This window comes from Sciurus vulgaris (genome assembly GCF_902686455.1).
Source record: "Sciurus vulgaris genome assembly, chromosome: 14".
Classification (NCBI taxonomy): domain Eukaryota; kingdom Metazoa; phylum Chordata; class Mammalia; order Rodentia; family Sciuridae; genus Sciurus; species Sciurus vulgaris.
In genome coordinates this window covers 51773449-51789610 of record NC_136475.1, presented here as the reverse complement: position 1 = coordinate 51789610, position 16162 = coordinate 51773449, and the positions used below count along the sequence as shown (strand labels likewise).

The window sequence follows — 16162 nt, the reverse complement described above, 5'->3', positions numbered from 1 at the left end:
GGCAATAATCATCTTAATTAAGGTCATTATATATAAAACTAACCTGTATTGAGGTAAGCTTGTTGCTTTCTTCCAAAAACTGTTGTAGAGTAACAATTTCACTTCCAGGGGAACCAGTTTTGATTTTGTGATGTGCTCGACCTTCCAGTGTTTCAGGCATTTTGTGCTGGAGCACTGGACTTGATCTGGTCTGTCTTTTCAAGTACTGGATTGGACTGCTACCACTGCTGGACCAAGTCTCATGATCATGAAGCAGGCTAAATTCTCCACTGCTGTGGCTTTGTGGCCTGCTTTGGTTATTAACTGCACCTGCTTTTGGAGTAAATGGTATGTTGAGACCTCAGTAATAGAGATGAGATTAATACTATATAGGCAGTAATATTTGTTGACTAGACTCTCATTGAACGAACAGCCAATCTTACTTTTAAGTTTTATTTATAAATACTTAGTAAATCATGTTAATTTTTCATCAGTTTAACAACTGTTGGTCACAGCTTGCTTCCTTATTTTGTCAAAATGACAGGTATTTTAAGTTCCACAAGGACAAAAATTTGCTTTTACCATAATACTCAGAGCCTAAAGAGAACCTCTGACAAAGAAGGCATTCAACATATTGATGACTAAATATATGAATAAACAGATGAGTGAATAAATACAGTTTTAAAAATTAAGGCCCAAATAATTATAAAATTTAGAACAAGAACATTATTACATGAGTTTTAAATTATTTCAGAATGTTAAAACCCAAACTGTTCTGAATGCAAAAAAAAAAAAAGAAAGAAAAGAGATTCTTTTCTAGTTCTTTCTCTATTAAGTTCCCTTTACTTATTTGAAGGTGCTGTTCATCCTAACTGAATAACTTAAATTAAAAAATTTATATACATAAGGTAAGTCAAATGGAGATATGATACAATTAGAAAATTCAGTAAAATACAAAATAAAATATTTGCTGTTTTATTCTTTTCTTAATGACTGAATCATCTTATTGTTCCTACTGTCCACTGTTGGTATGTTCCTATATAGCCTTATAAGACTCAGCTGAAGCTGAACTATATGAATGGAAATTAGTTAGTTTTGGAATAAAGCTCCCTAAAATTGATGCTATTCCTCAAGAGTACTGATTTGTTTTGATCAATAAAAAACTGTATGATATATCAAAACAGAAAATGCCACTTTCCATGGTTTCCTAATTATAGAGAATAAAGTGACAGATCAAAGAAGTTGTCCCAACTTATGTAACATTTTACAGCAATAACATTGTCTTAAATTTTCAAATCAAAAGAAATTCTTCATAGTTTAGACTGTTTTCCTTCTAGACATAATATGCTTGTAAAAAAAAATTCCTCCTCAAAATCAGATATTTTAGATCACTGCAATATGTTATAGCATTAACGATGAAATTTCAACTGAGACAAAATAATTCTATAATCCTCAAAGCAACAGAATAAATGTGTTCATTATATAATTTGACAATTCTGGACTACAGAGAATAACTATGACAGATTGGTTAAACAATTCCAGCATCTGAAAAGGCAGTGTATCTTAAAGGATAAAGATTTTAGTCAAAGTTTCCATACATTTACATAAAAGCCTCACCTTTTAATGCATATTTAAGAATCGAGGAATTAGTCTTAAAATAATTATTTCTATAAGCAATATGCATCCTTACAGCTCTTGTGCAACATATATACACACACACACATACACAATTGCTTCTCAAATTAAAAATAACAAAGCTTCATCTTATTTTGTGGATAATTAAGCTAAAAATGTTTCTAAAGTTTAATGTACATGCATAAGAAAATTAAGGACAATCACTTGAATGTCAAACAAAATGTACATAAAATAAGGACCAATGGATAATTTTATGTATAAGGATTACAATTATTTTATCTGTGAAGATGAAAAAATGAAACCAAAATAATTGCTCCTGTTTTTACATTAGTATTCATTGAAATACAGATGTATTACAATGAAAAAAGTATAAATGCTCAAAGAACTATGTTCCAAACACAGATTTATATGTCATACTTTTTCCTGGAAACTTCATCACATCTCCAACTTCGATCCCCACTGGTGCTGGGGACTGAAAACAGGGCCTTTTCCATGCTAAGCATGTGCTCTGCCCCCGAGCTATAGGCTCAGCCCCTCCCAAACTTTTAATTATTACTGGAAATGGATGGATTACATGGATAAATTTACCTACAGCATACCTTTGACTTCATGGAGTGAAGCATTATTATTGCTATTGCTAGTGGATGTTCTGCCACTATCAAGGCTGGCTGGTCTTGAAGCTAAATGAAAAAATCAGGAGACAGTGTGATAAAACTTCTAAGCTGATAACACTGAATTGTACATTCTGATCACAGAATGCTTTGAGGAAGCAATCATGCATACTTTCACAGACTAAGCATGCCCACAGACAGGTGAATCTTACAGTTTAGAAAGCAAAGATATTTTCAGATAGTTCATTAAGACACTTGAGAACAAGACACTTCTGAAACAAAAGTTGAGATTCAAAGAAGAGAGAAAAAGTACATATTTATTTTTGAAAATAATTTCTAGATGTATACCAGAACTGTTTTAGTTGAATGTGTTTTCCCAGTCCCCGACAAAATGCTAGTGATTCACTTACAATAGATAAGACAAGGAATACTGCGCACTGCAGAGATGCCAAAAGAGAAGGAATATAAGCATCTTGATAAGTCACTGTCTTGTCTATGTATACAAGAGAAACAACTGTACAGTTTACACTGCCCTATGCTACTACTTCTTAAAATTCTGCTTAAATTCCATGAAATTCCTCTATTATGTTATTCATTTGTTTGTTAATAATGATTTGGTTTTTTAAGATATGATTTCAGATGGAACTGAAAAAATCCAAAATATTCAATTGGAAAACCTCTGGTAAAGTTCATCCTTTACCAAAACAGATATTTTTAAATCAATGGTAAAATGTAACTCTTATAACTAGCCTTATATAAAAATGGAAACAAAATCACCTTTGAGTTATGCAGGCATATTTTATAAATGACCTCAATTAAAATAGAGAACATGTAGATGAAACTATAATATTAAAAAGGACAAAAGGGAGGATTAAGTTTGAAGAAATGGTAGAAGTAACTATGAGATGCAGAACAGCAAAAACATGCTTGCTGGCAATGCCACATTCACCTATTCAATGCAAGAGTGTCAGCATTCCCATTCAGTATTTAATGTGTACTCTCTAAATAAAGGACCATATCTTACCATGAACTCTTGATCCCGTACTAGAATCATCACTAATACCTTGTGGACTTATGTCTTCAAAGGATGTAGCATCTACATAAAATAGCAAAATGAATATAAACATATTTTGTAAAAAAAATCCCACTACAAAATGTTATTTACACAGAACATGGAAGTTCTTCTTCAATCACATATATATTGATTAAACATATTTCACAGACTCAGCCAGAAATTGGAACTAGGAGTAAGAAACCAAGTAGTTCTGATGAGAGTTGACTTGCTTAGGGAAAATGTCAGAAGCAATGAAACAATCACCCCCATGGCCCTGGAAAGCAAAACAAGAACCTAGATTGTTCTATGTGGTTCTACAAAGTTGCAGTACTTCTACATTGTTTTATTTTTTAAACTTACATTTCTTTCTCCTTTTTTCACTCTTTTCCTGGTTTACTTCTCCTTTTCAATTGTTAGTTCATCAGCTGTTTATTATGAAAGTAGGCCTAAAGTGGATTTTAATTATTTGTGTAATGTTTTAAATTTTTGAAATGATTTGAAAATTCCTCCAAATTAAATTCAGATTATGTTTTGATAATTATTAAGGTTGTTTGAAAAAAGAACACAGGGGAAAGTCAAATTAAAATTCCTGTTGTTAACAGTTACACCACAGTGCAAATAGCAGACGGCCTATACCTTTATTATTAACCAAATGCTTGGATCTGATGCCTGCAGAAGAGTTGACAGTTGAAAAGTTGATGGCTGTAGTAGAGAAGGCCATAGCTCCCAATTCTTTTCTCCTTTTACCCGTTGAAATATCATCAGGAACCTCCAAATTCTCAGTACTACCTGTCCACTGTCCTCCTGCTAGGACCATGGACTGCACCAGGTCATTCATGGCTGGGATGCAAATGAAAGCAAATGAATCAGCATGGTTAATGTATTTGCTCTTATTTCTATTTTGTATTAAAAATGATCTGATTTTTGTCTATGAACTAATGCAAATGGACATAAAAAAACTATAACCATGAGGTCATCTGAAATTATGACATGCATTCAGTTGAATGAAATGAGGAAGCCAAAGGCTGATAAGTTTCAGTAAATATTTTTATCCCACCTCCACCCCCTTAAAAAGACAAAGAGGAATTTTACTAGGTCCAATTGCCATGCTTTTGTGCAATGATGTGCAATATAATTAGAAGCCTTCATAATGTAGTTGTGTGGTGACAAAAATGGAATGAATTAAGATGGAGAGCAATTCTTATACAGCATCATTATTGAAAATGAAGGAGTCCTTGGTCAGAGCAGGTTACTGAAGAAATTATTCATTTTACAAATTAAATAAGTATACCACTGAATAAAAACCTGAAAGAGATGATGTCCAAAGTGATAGAATTTAATGTGATTATGTAATTACCCATTCCACTTAAAAAAAAAAAAAAGAAACCCAGAATATTATTATATAAAGAATGACAAACATTTTCAAGGATTATAGGCCATTTATTTATTTATTTATTTAACCAGGTTCATTAAGGAAAAAAATACCTAATGCTAAAGATTTTGTTATATTTTCCTTAAGTATATTTCTTGAGGGAAAAAATCTCCATGGCATATAAAATTAATGTTCTTTTTTTCTGCCAACTTTTCAAAAGCACTGGAAAATTTTAAGTATATTACATGTATTACTAAACATATGCATGTATATGTATCAGTAGACATACATATAATGCAAACTCAGTGCAAGCTTTGAAAAAAATATTCTTCCAGCTCCTTGTGTTAAAGGAAGACTGCACTTTGCAAAATAATAAATTGGCACAGTCCAGAGAAAGGTTAGTGAAAAATTAGTAATGGAATCTAGTGTAGTCATTCGAAAGAAGCTGAACTGTCATAAAGTCTTACACATGGAACGACGGTAGCAGGCCTTCATTTTGTCTTTATCCTTCGGTCTGTTCCTCAAAAAGGGCAGTCTTTTCAGTGCAACCACTTTAATGTCAGAGCATGAGGGAAAAACAGAAACAGGGAAATGAAAGAAAAAAGGGAGAAGAACAGATGGGAGTTAAATGTTGAAATTAAGGACAGAAATGAATGTTTTGAGTTTCAGCTATGTATGCTATATTAAAGCTTATTCTCATGCTGCTGAATGATAATGAAATATGAGATATGTACTTTGATAGTTTAAAATACTTGGAAAAGCACTGAAGACAATGATGAGGAACATAATTGGAAAGCTTGACTTGGCTAAACTACTATAAAAACAGGAACGGGTTAGAATTACTTGTGAAGGGACAAATTTTCCTAGTTAAATTGTAAAGGCAAACTTTTAAAATTAGGCTATTGGTGTTCTGTAAGGTACATGAAAATGTACAAGGCTTTTCAAGCCCTTATTTTCTTTAACTTTTGAAGTTAAAGGCTTTATTTTAGAAAAGTAATTTAGATTCTACTGTAATATGCATCAACACAAAATTAGGGGTTCCTTAAGATGTTTTAAACGATCTAAAGAAACTTTTAAAGTCATCTTAAAACCTTTCATTTCCTCCTAAACTTTAATGAAGAAAATATTGGTCTAAACTGGCTTCTAATGCATCATTTAGCAGTACCATAGAAATATTTATTCTTTCGAGCAAAGTCTAAAGATGAAACAAGCAATTATATGGGGTTAATTTTAGAAAAAGTTGGTTGGGAAAAAGGGGAAAAAAGAATATTTTGATAGCATAATTATTATTAGCAATAAGCTCTGATAAAGTGAAAAAGATAAGACACCCTGGAGGCTGGGGAGATAGCTCAGTTGGTAGAATGCTTGCCTTGCAAGCACAAGGCTCTGGGTTTGATCCCCAGCACCACAAAAAAAAAAAAAAAAAAAAAAGAAAAAAATAAGACACCCTAAAGTAAGCAAAATGAAATAAAAATACATATAATACAACATTTTGAAGGGTGCTTTGGGTGAGTTTATTTTAAAAAATATCGTGTAAAAAAATTTTATTAGTGAAGGGATTATCACTCACGTATAGGAGTCACTTAGTCATTCTTAAACTACATTTCAGTTAAGATTTAAATATAAGAAATTACGATCCCAGAAATGTAGTTTAAGAGTTAGGAAAACAACTTGTAAAGACTTAAAAACATTCACACACCCTTCTCAGGGTTTGCTATCATTTTGTAAAGCATCAATGCTCTTTTAATAAACTGACAAGTATCAAAAGAATGCAATGGACATGCAGTTTTTTAACTTGTTTGACTGCTGTAAGTCGTGGTTCATTTAAGCTTTTTAATCTGATCTATTTCTCCTCAAGCTTAATAAACACAGCTGTTTTCAATGATTAAAAAAAATGGACTGAAAACAATGTAAAAATGGACACTTAGCTAAAACAAAGCTGGGTGGTTGTAGCATGCATGCACGCACATGTTGTCTTATTTAGACTTTTTTCTTTTCCTGTTTTCAACTGTTTTCCAAAGACTGCTCTACTGACAGACAGACACTCTTCCAAAATGGATAAAAGTTTTAAATTTGCCAGGGATGGAATGTGATTCTTCTTATGGCAGTTAGCTTGGAAATATACAATATTCTTTTCCCAAAGCACACTTAAAATTAAAGGAATAGTAGTACTATTGGGTTTTGTGTCTGTTTTAAAAATTCTATAAATGAACAACTACAGGAAAGGGGAAGCAAGAATCCTTCTGCTTCTTAATTCTGAATGTTTTGACAGAGAGCATAAAAGAATGACAGATTTATACTTCAAACAGAGGATGACCTCAAAAAAAGATTGTTGTGCCTTTATTGTATATGCTCTCATACCTGAATCAAAACATCTTTAACTACAAAAAAAAAAGTAGATGTGTTTCCATTTTTTTACTTAGTATGAGGTATTTTACATCTAAAGGAGGCAGATAAAACTCACTTATCTGTTATCTTTTAAAGGAAAACTTATGATGCCTCCAAAACAATAACTACTAATTTGTGGACAAGAGTAGATGGCAAAAGACCTAGGAAGGCAATGATTTTATGTGGAGAAATAGAATCAGACTGCTTTCTAGATAATTAATGTTTACATGTAAGTATGCATATGTTTACTTTCTGTTGTTGTTGCTTACCTATGAATTCTAGTTTCCAGGCTGTTAGACTTGTATTTTGAAATACATGTTATAAATATTTAATATCCTCACTCTAAAATACTGTTCCCTTTCAGAGATAATTCACCTGAGGCCAAAACATTGCAATTTTCTGAGTACTCTGAGAGTCACTTGTGTAGATCCTATCTCTGGGGTTCTGAAGAAGCAGCTGCTTTTGATTATTTCTTTCTGAAGAATGGTGGTATAAGTATGTGTGTGCTCATTTAAAATTTAAAAATTTAGTCATCTAATTGGTGATAATGTGAGGATTCAAAGTACCTGGTTTACATATTTTAAGAACTCTCTGAGAGTTAAATTCTTGGATATTTTCAGAGGATTTAGTATTAAATTTCTTTTCTCTTGAAATATGCTTTTTTAGGCTTTTATTTTGCTCTTGCTGTTTAAGCAAACTAGTAAACAAATAAAAAGGCTACAAATTGCATAGGGCATGTTATAATGTGATACTTCTAAAATTTGTAATAAAAAGATAAATCACAAGTTTATATGCATATTTGCATCTTTATTATCTTACATCTATCTTTATTTCATTTGAATAAACTTTTCCCAAGCATCCCTCAATACTTTTCTTAACCTTCAGTTATTTCTATGTAATTTAATACCTCTTCAAATTAATACCTATTTTTGAGTCACAAATGTAATGACTTTGCTCCAATTTGATAACCATCAAAGTATATGAGCAAACCCCAATTATAAATGCCTTATTTTGATTATTATATTTATGAAAATTAAATCTTATACATATTTATTATTTGTTTTTCACAATCATTCTGTGAAGTATAAAGCAAAGGTAAAAGGTCTGCCCATGTTAAAGAACTTGCAAGTGGCAGAGCTATTTTGGTTCTTATTTCAATGTTTTTCTACAATATTTTACCTCCCAGGTCAAATGATAGTATCTCTGTACATAATATATCTTAAAAAATTATGTGGTTGTGTATTATTGCAATATGCAATCAATTTTATCATAGGATTAAAAAGAAACACCATACATCATATTATTCTCCCAAAAGATTGTTTTTTGTTGGTTTTTTTTTTTTATCTTTAGAAAGAACTCTAAATCAATACTAAGTTTAAAGGTTTGAGCACTCACTGCTGCTTTTCTTGGTCCCCAGGGTTTGGCCATCTTCTAAAGAGTTTGATCCTACTGAAGAACTATCTTGACTATCTTGATGGGGCAGCTGAAGAAACCCTTCACTGGAGTCTGAACGGGTTGGCGTTAATGTTAGAGATTTCTGACGTTCTCGATTAATATCTTTCTTGGACTTTATCAATTTTCTCATTTTTAGAGTAATCCAGTTGCCTCTCCTAATAGAATAATTCAAAAAATTCTTAGTCTAAAATTCAACACATAAATCCTTCACAAATTAGAAGTCTTCCAAATACTTGAAAAATCAATATTTTTTCCAAAATAAAAATTCATAAAATTTGATTAATGGTACCTTCTAGGAGGAGATGGGTCATAAAATTTGTATTGATCCATAATTTTCTCTTCTAATTTCTCCTTTTGCCGTCTTAATTCATTTAACTTATCGCTATAAAAATAAAAATAATGTTTTAGGACATGCATCATCATGTTTTGTACAGCTATGAAGGATATTAAATTATTTTGAGACTATGATATTACTTCTTCCCCAAATGTAAACAAATGGTCACTATGATTGACAACTGTTAAGTTTATTAGGAAGTACAATGGCTTTTTTCCGCATGTTTCTCCTTTTCTTCAAATTTCTAATATAACTGGGCACAGTGGTGCATACCTGTGATCCCAGCAGCTTGGGAGGCTGAGGCAGGAGGATCACAAATTCAAAGACAACCTCAGCAACTTAGTGAGAACCTAAGCAATTTAGTGAGACCCTGTCTCAAAATTAAAAAATAAAAAGGGTTGGGAATTTGGCTCTGTGGTAAAGTGCCCCTGGGTAGAAAGAAGGAAAGGGAAGGGAAGGGAAGAAAAGGAAAGGGAGGCTGAGGGGAGGGGTGGGGGGTAGGGAAGGGAAGGGAGAAAGGAGGAAGGAAGGAAGAAAGATCAGTAGAAACCTCTAGGTGCTGGGATTGTGGCTCAGTGGTACAGCACTTGCCTCACATACGCAGGACACTGGGTTCAATCCTCAGAACCACATAAATAAATAAAATCAATACCTCCTATGGCAGAGACTAAAGGAACACATATTCCTAAAAAAAACAAAGTTGTAGTCCAAAGTGGCCAGCAACAAATGTGAAATTTCTTTAAGGTTTTGCATTTGTCTTAAAAGTTCATGCAAACTCTGAGTTGGATATGGTGGCAGATACCTGTAATCCCAGCTACTTGGGCAGTTGAGGCAGCCAGCCTAAGACAACATAGTGAGACCCTACCTCAAAATAAAATTTAAAAACTGCTAGGAATGTAGCTCAGTGGTGGAGTGCTTACTTAGCATGCACCTTTGAGTTCAATTCTCAGTATGATGACAAAAAAACTAAAAATAACAAAAATAAATTCATGCAAACTTTGTTCCATGACAGACCTGTGCATTAATAGCAAAATAATGTTCCCCACCCTAAACTCTGTAATAAAATAGGTGTTTGAAAACAATGTATTATGTACTCTGGTTTCATATGTGCCCTGGCCTACCATCATGAACGAGTCTGAAAAAGCAGTATTTCATTTACACCTTAAGATAATCATGGAAGTAGATGTTATCTTTATTTTAGAGAAGCAGCAGCTAATGATGTAAGAAATTAAGTGACTCGTTTGTAGTCTTCAGACAAAACTGGAAATGTGGGACATAAATTAGGAGCTGTTTGATTTCAACAGTTGGTGGTTTCTTTTCTTTTTTTCTTTTTTTTTTTTTTTTTTTTTTGTGTGTGGTACTGGGGATTGAACCCAGGACCTTGTGCTCGCGAGGCAAGCACTCTACCAACTGAGCTATATCCCCAGCCCAACAGTTGGTGGTTTCTATTACACTATGGTGCTTCTTATTTTAGTGGGCAAAGGGAAAGGAAGAATTTATTACAGGTGAATCATGGTAAAATGCAAAGACTGTCCACTGAGTTGCCCAGGTCCAAATCTCTGAGTCTTATTAAATTCTTCCATTCTCAATGGAGTTAACTTCTCAATAATTTAGCTGGCTAATTCTGCCTCTCATATCTCTCATGTAGTTTGATTTTTATTTTATTTTATTTTTGGGGGCTATGCTGGCAACTGAACCTAGGGCCTTACACATCCTAGGCAAGTGCTCTACCACTGAGCTACCTCCCCAGTCCCATGTAATTTGATCTTAACTCCACTGTTTGGCATAAAGAAACTTCTGTGAACTGGCTCCTGACTGTTCAGCCACTTCTCTAGTGTTCCTCCTTCTTTAGTTTGGGTCCAGAAATAATAATTAACTTTTAGTTCCTACAACACACTCATCGTACCTCCATATTTTTGCATTGCAGCTATCTTGGCCTGGCATGGACTTCAAGCAAACTTTTCTTGGAACTTCACATCTCAGCTCAGCTCAAGTCTCATCTTTGGAAACCAGGGTCCCCTACACATACCTCCATTGTGTGTGTGTGTGTGTGTGTGTGTGTGTGTGTGTATGCGTTTGTTATTTTGACAGTACTGGGGACTGAACCCAGGGATTCACACATGCTAGGCAAGTGCTCTGCCACTGAGCCACATCTCCAGCCCTTTTTATTTTGAGATAATATCTTGCTAAATTGCCCAGACTGACCCCAAACTTGTAATCCTCCTGCTTCAGTCTCTCAATTACCTGGGATTCTGGGCAAGCACCACCAAAGCTAGCTTTAGAATTAATGTATTAAAAAGTATTTACTTGTCTTTATTGCTTTATATTACTAATTCTTTTTTTGTGTGTATGGTGCTGGGGATTGAACCCAGGCCTTGTGCACTCCAGGCAAACACTCTACCAACTGAGCTATATCCCCCAGCCTATATTACTGATTCTTTTAGAGCAGGAACCATATATTTTCATGTTAGTGTTTCTGGAATATAAGCACTCAAAAATACATATTCAAATACGTTGAAAATAAAGAAAAATGAATATGAAATTTTCTCTGCCACTGGGTATGGCAATGATCACATCATGACTACTATTTCAGAGCATGAAATTATTTGATACCTACATGTACTGTCTTTGTTCAACATGAAAAAGATCCTTGCTTTCCATATTCTGCTCCAAAAGTGTTCTGTTTTGTAGCATTAGAGTCTGAATTTGATCTAGTAAGTGTCGATTTTCTTCTTCCAAATTTCCTTTAAGTTGGCTAAGCAACTGTTTAAACACACACAAAACAACTTTTTTAAACATTTACATTTAACATAACTCATCAATATATTAAGTACTTCACAAAGACTTAAGTCTTCCGCTGTTTTAACAATTAGATGACTGCACTTTAGTCAGAACATGAATGATTATTTTAGTAATAATGACAGCAACAGCCCTGGGTTACACACTGTACACATGTATTTTCTTAATTCCCACAAATACTGGGTTCAATATATAATAAATGATCTGTTCCAAAATACTGCTTTCTATCTTAAAAACTGTTTTACTTACAGTCCAAAAGCTAAATTCGAATCTCCGGTCTTTTATTTAAGTGGCTAAGAAAATTTGGACAAGTTAGTTAATTCTCAAACCTATAAAACGAGGATAGCTCTTACCATGCTATAACTATTGAAAGAATTAAGTAATTTATGTAAAGTATGTCATAGTAGATAATGAAAATTCTCAAAAGGAAAATAAAATCAGGAACAATGAAACTTACTATGAATAATCATAAATAATCATCTAGATAAAAGAACTGTCAATATTGTAGCATGACTGGTTTATTTATATATTGTAATATTGAAATATGTGGTAGACCCACTGAAAAACAGAACACATTTATTTTCTTTCCTTATCCACACCTTCTTACAATATGAATTCTCATTCTTCCACAAGCAGTGGAATCTATTTCCCCTCTTCTTAAATCTGGAATGCCTTTGGCCAAGAAAAAGTGGGAATGATGTGTGAAAGTTCCAAACCTGGGACTCATGAGGCCTTGTGTACTTCCACTTAGTCTACTGAAACCCTGCTAGAAGATGAGAAGCCACATAAAACAGAAAAGAGGTATCCCAGGAGACTGTCCAGTGTATCTGCCAGGTAACTACAAATGCAGAAGCAAACCTTTCGCCTAAACATTAATGGATGGACTGGCACATCTGCTTGGCCAACACACAAACTCTTGAGCAAAAAGAGATGTTTACTGTCCATTACCACTGAGGATTTATGGTTATTAAATAGCATAATTGTGTCAAAAGACAATGGATGGGACATATGTACAAAAAAAAAAATTTTTTTCAGGACCAGGGATTGAACCCGCAGGCACTAACCACTGAGCAACATTCCCAGTCCTTTTTATTTACTTTGAGACAGGGTCTCCCTAAGTTGCTGAGGCTGGTTTCGAACTTGAGATTCTCCTGCCTCAGACTTCTGTGTTGCTGGGATTACAGGTGTGCACCACCATGCCTGGTGAGACACATATACAGAAAAGAGAACAAATTTTAAGTGTGTAAATACAGTTCAATGAATTAACACAAAGTTAACATATGTGTTAAGATAGCACTCAGATCAAGAAACAGAACATTAATTGTATTCTAGTAATACTGCTGTGCTTTCTAGTCACCATCCCTTCCCACCAAGGTTAACTACCATCCCCAACTTCTTACACCTTAGATTTCTACCTTTTCCAAATCATTTTATTACATGACTTCACCCCTAGCCAAAGATTAACATTTAACCCAAGTTGTGACAATCAGCCAGTCAGGAATAGGCCTTCTCTGATCTCTTGTGACTGCCTACCAGACCACCAGTGACCTGGTGAGACCTATCAAAACTCACGTGGTTGTCTCATTTCTTGGATCTCCTAGTTAAATTTCTGACTAGTTTGCTAGTCAATTATTTGCCTTAATGTATTTTAACCTCAGGCTATCTGGGCTGGGAGCTTTTCTCTGCTCTGTTCAAAATTAAGCCAGTCTTCTCTAATAGCAATGATGCTATTAGTGCTCTGTCAGGACTAGAGGAAAGAGATGCCACAAGATAAAAATGCCTCAACCAACCAACCACAATTGTTCTCCAAGGTTGAGCAATTTTTCTCTAATTAAGTGCCTCTCACCTTTCAGTATGCCACCGCTTGAGTTCTAAAGTCCTAAAATTTTTTTATTTTTGACAGTTCTATCCAATTTTATTATTTCTTGAGGAGTTGATTTATCAAGTATACCAACCTAACTATATATTATTTAGATTTCTATAAATCACAGGTAGAATGAATAGTCTGAACTGTGGGGGGCCTCTCAGTCACATCCCACATGGATGAGAAAAGGGTTAACTGCTGGAGGATGATGTTGAATGTTTATCAATTCATTGCCCAAAAACTTATCTACTCAATAATCACACAACAATCAATACTCTTTTTAAATGAGAGGGGGCAATTACAGGTCTGGCCATACCAGCTTTGGCCTCTAAAACAACGACAACAACATGGAGTAGCCTAACTTTTATTTTTAGACGCACAGGTAAAGGGGGCCAAGACCAGAGAAGGAGCTTCTTCTGTGATGGACAGGATAGGGTGGAATTAGGGGAGCCATTCTCTTAGGGGAACTAAACAGGGAACCATCTGATTCTGCTAGATAAGGGTGGCTTCCCATAATGAACCTTTTAACTTTGTTGGGTAATTAAATGTATGTGCTTTCATATTAATTTTCCTTTCAATTGGTTTATAACATCACATTAGGTATACCATAAACATTTTTTCATGTTTTAAGGAAACACATAACTTTACAATTCATAGCATCTGGACAAGTTTAAACAAACAGTAAAAATGGATGAAATTCTGAATCACTTGTGAATTTCAATTACTTGTGATCAATTCTTTTAGAAACATACCACTAATTATATGTTGCTGTTGTCATTATGATTATTCACTTTTTAGGCATGTTTTGATATTCATAGGGAGTAAATAGTGATTTAACTTGTTAAATCTCACCTCACACTGATTATTCAACTTGGTGGATGTGATATCCAGTTGTTGGTACTGCTCCTTCAGCTTTGAAAATTCAGCTTCTAATCTTGTTTGTTCCAGTTTGGAATTATTTAGAAGACTTTTCAAATTTTTATGGTCAGTCTGTAAAACTTCAGTCTCTTTTAAAAGCTGATTATATGTATGATTCAACCTAAAATTAGAAATCACAACAGAAATAGTATCAGATTCTCTTAATAGCTTTCATGTAATTTATACATTGTAAAAATGCTGTAAATATGAGACATATTTCAAGAATATACAAAATTCTTTGCCAGTTTAACTAAACTGATCAAGAATCAGTTTCTTTTCTGGGAAAACTAGATTAAAAAAATTCTGAGTACATTTCTCCAGAAAAGAATCTTGTAGCCTTTAAATATGTTGAAGAAATAAAGATGTCACAATTTTGTCACATAAAATTTAAAGTATTAATAAAAACATTTAGAATAAAAGATAAAAGAATTGACCAATTCACTTTTGATTTCAGAGAATTCAGATTCTAACATTCAACATGAAACAAAGATTACATTAAAAGAAGGAATGTCAATAAAGTGGCTAATAACACATATACACATTTAAACCAAATTTTAGTTGATATTTCTGCAGTTATAACAAAGCATTAATATTATGCAACCCCCAGTTATTATTTGTAAAACTCAGAACTATAGCTTTTTCTTTTTTTCTCCCCTTCAGAACAAGGTTCACTGATCTCTAAGGAAAGGAACTCACACACTTTCTGTAAAGGACCAGAGAGTAAATACTTAAGCTGTAGGCTACATGCAGTTTCTGTAGCATGCTCTTTTCCTCCCATCCCACCAACCCTTTAAAATATGAAAACTTTTCTTAGTTTGGGGGCTGTACCAAAACAGAGAGCAGTCTGAATTTGGTATGTACTTTGGCATGCTTAGCTGGCTGTACTTTGCCAACCTCTATCTTATTAAGAGCAGAAACCCAAGAAAAAGGAATGTACTGCCAAATGAAACAAACTTACTCAGTGCAGTCCTTGTTCAAAGCATCTAACAGTTTACCTCAACTCATTCCTCAAAGAATTTAAGCCAGCTTACAAAAATAATAAATAATAAATAATAATATATTTATAAAATTAAGACTTGGTAAAAAGATCAAAATGGCAAAACTAGAAACATGCAACAAATCGGTTAAATCAATTAACAAATACATGCTATAAGTAAAACAGCTGGTCAAACCTGAGACATGTGGACAGCTACATGGTATATTAACAACTATGGCCATCAAAAAATTTCCTACTCGTGCTTCAATGGGGGGATGGGTAATATAAAGAGATTATGTACAAGAGATTACGTATCTCTATGGAAATGTTAAAATGAGCTCTTTGAGCTTTTGTACTGTCCTTTAAAATATTAATACCAAAATGCAATTAAGTGAATATAATTTTTTTTTTCTTTTTGGCTACCAGGGATTGAACTCAGGGGCACTCAACCACTGAGCTGCATCCCCAGTCCTATTTATTTTTTGAATATATTTTTTTTAGTTGTAGGTAGACACAATACCTATATTGTCCTTTTTTTAAAATTATTTTTTTAGCTATAGGTAGACACAATACCTAAACTGATTTATTTTTATGTGGTGCTGGCAACTGAGCCCAGTGCCTCACATGTTCTAGGCAAGCACTCTACCACTGAGTCACAACTCCAGCCCCTTGTAAGCCCTATTTTGTATTTTATTTAGAGACAGGGTCTCACTGAGGTGCTTAGCACCTTGCTGTTGCTGAGGCTGGCTTTGAACTCTCGATCCTCCTGCTTCAGCC

General features: G+C 33.8%; 1 protein-coding gene across 11 annotated transcripts in view; it reads right to left on the bottom strand.

Moving 5' to 3' along the window:
• CCDC88A (coiled-coil domain containing 88A) overlaps positions 1-16162 on the bottom strand; it is a 122505-nt gene that overhangs the window by 9735 nt on the left and 96608 nt on the right. For 5 of the 11 annotated variants that reach the window (XM_079110175.1, XM_079110178.1, XM_079110185.1 and 2 more), the window contains 9 exons: positions 14344-14530; positions 11446-11591; positions 8784-8876; positions 8435-8649; positions 5119-5202; positions 3916-4119; positions 3250-3321; positions 2214-2294; positions 44-312 (listed from right to left, as the gene is read on the bottom strand). In XM_079110175.1, coding sequence (XP_078966301.1) covers positions 44-312; positions 2214-2294; positions 3250-3321; positions 3916-4119; positions 5119-5202; positions 8435-8649; positions 8784-8876; positions 11446-11591; positions 14344-14530 — 1351 coding nt within the window. The remainder of the gene's footprint in view (positions 1-43; positions 313-2213; positions 2295-3249; positions 3322-3915; positions 4120-5118; positions 5203-8434; positions 8650-8783; positions 8877-11445; positions 11592-14343; positions 14531-16162) is intronic. The other 6 variants (XM_079110179.1, XM_079110184.1, XM_079110181.1 and 3 more) reach the window with 4 other exon arrangements.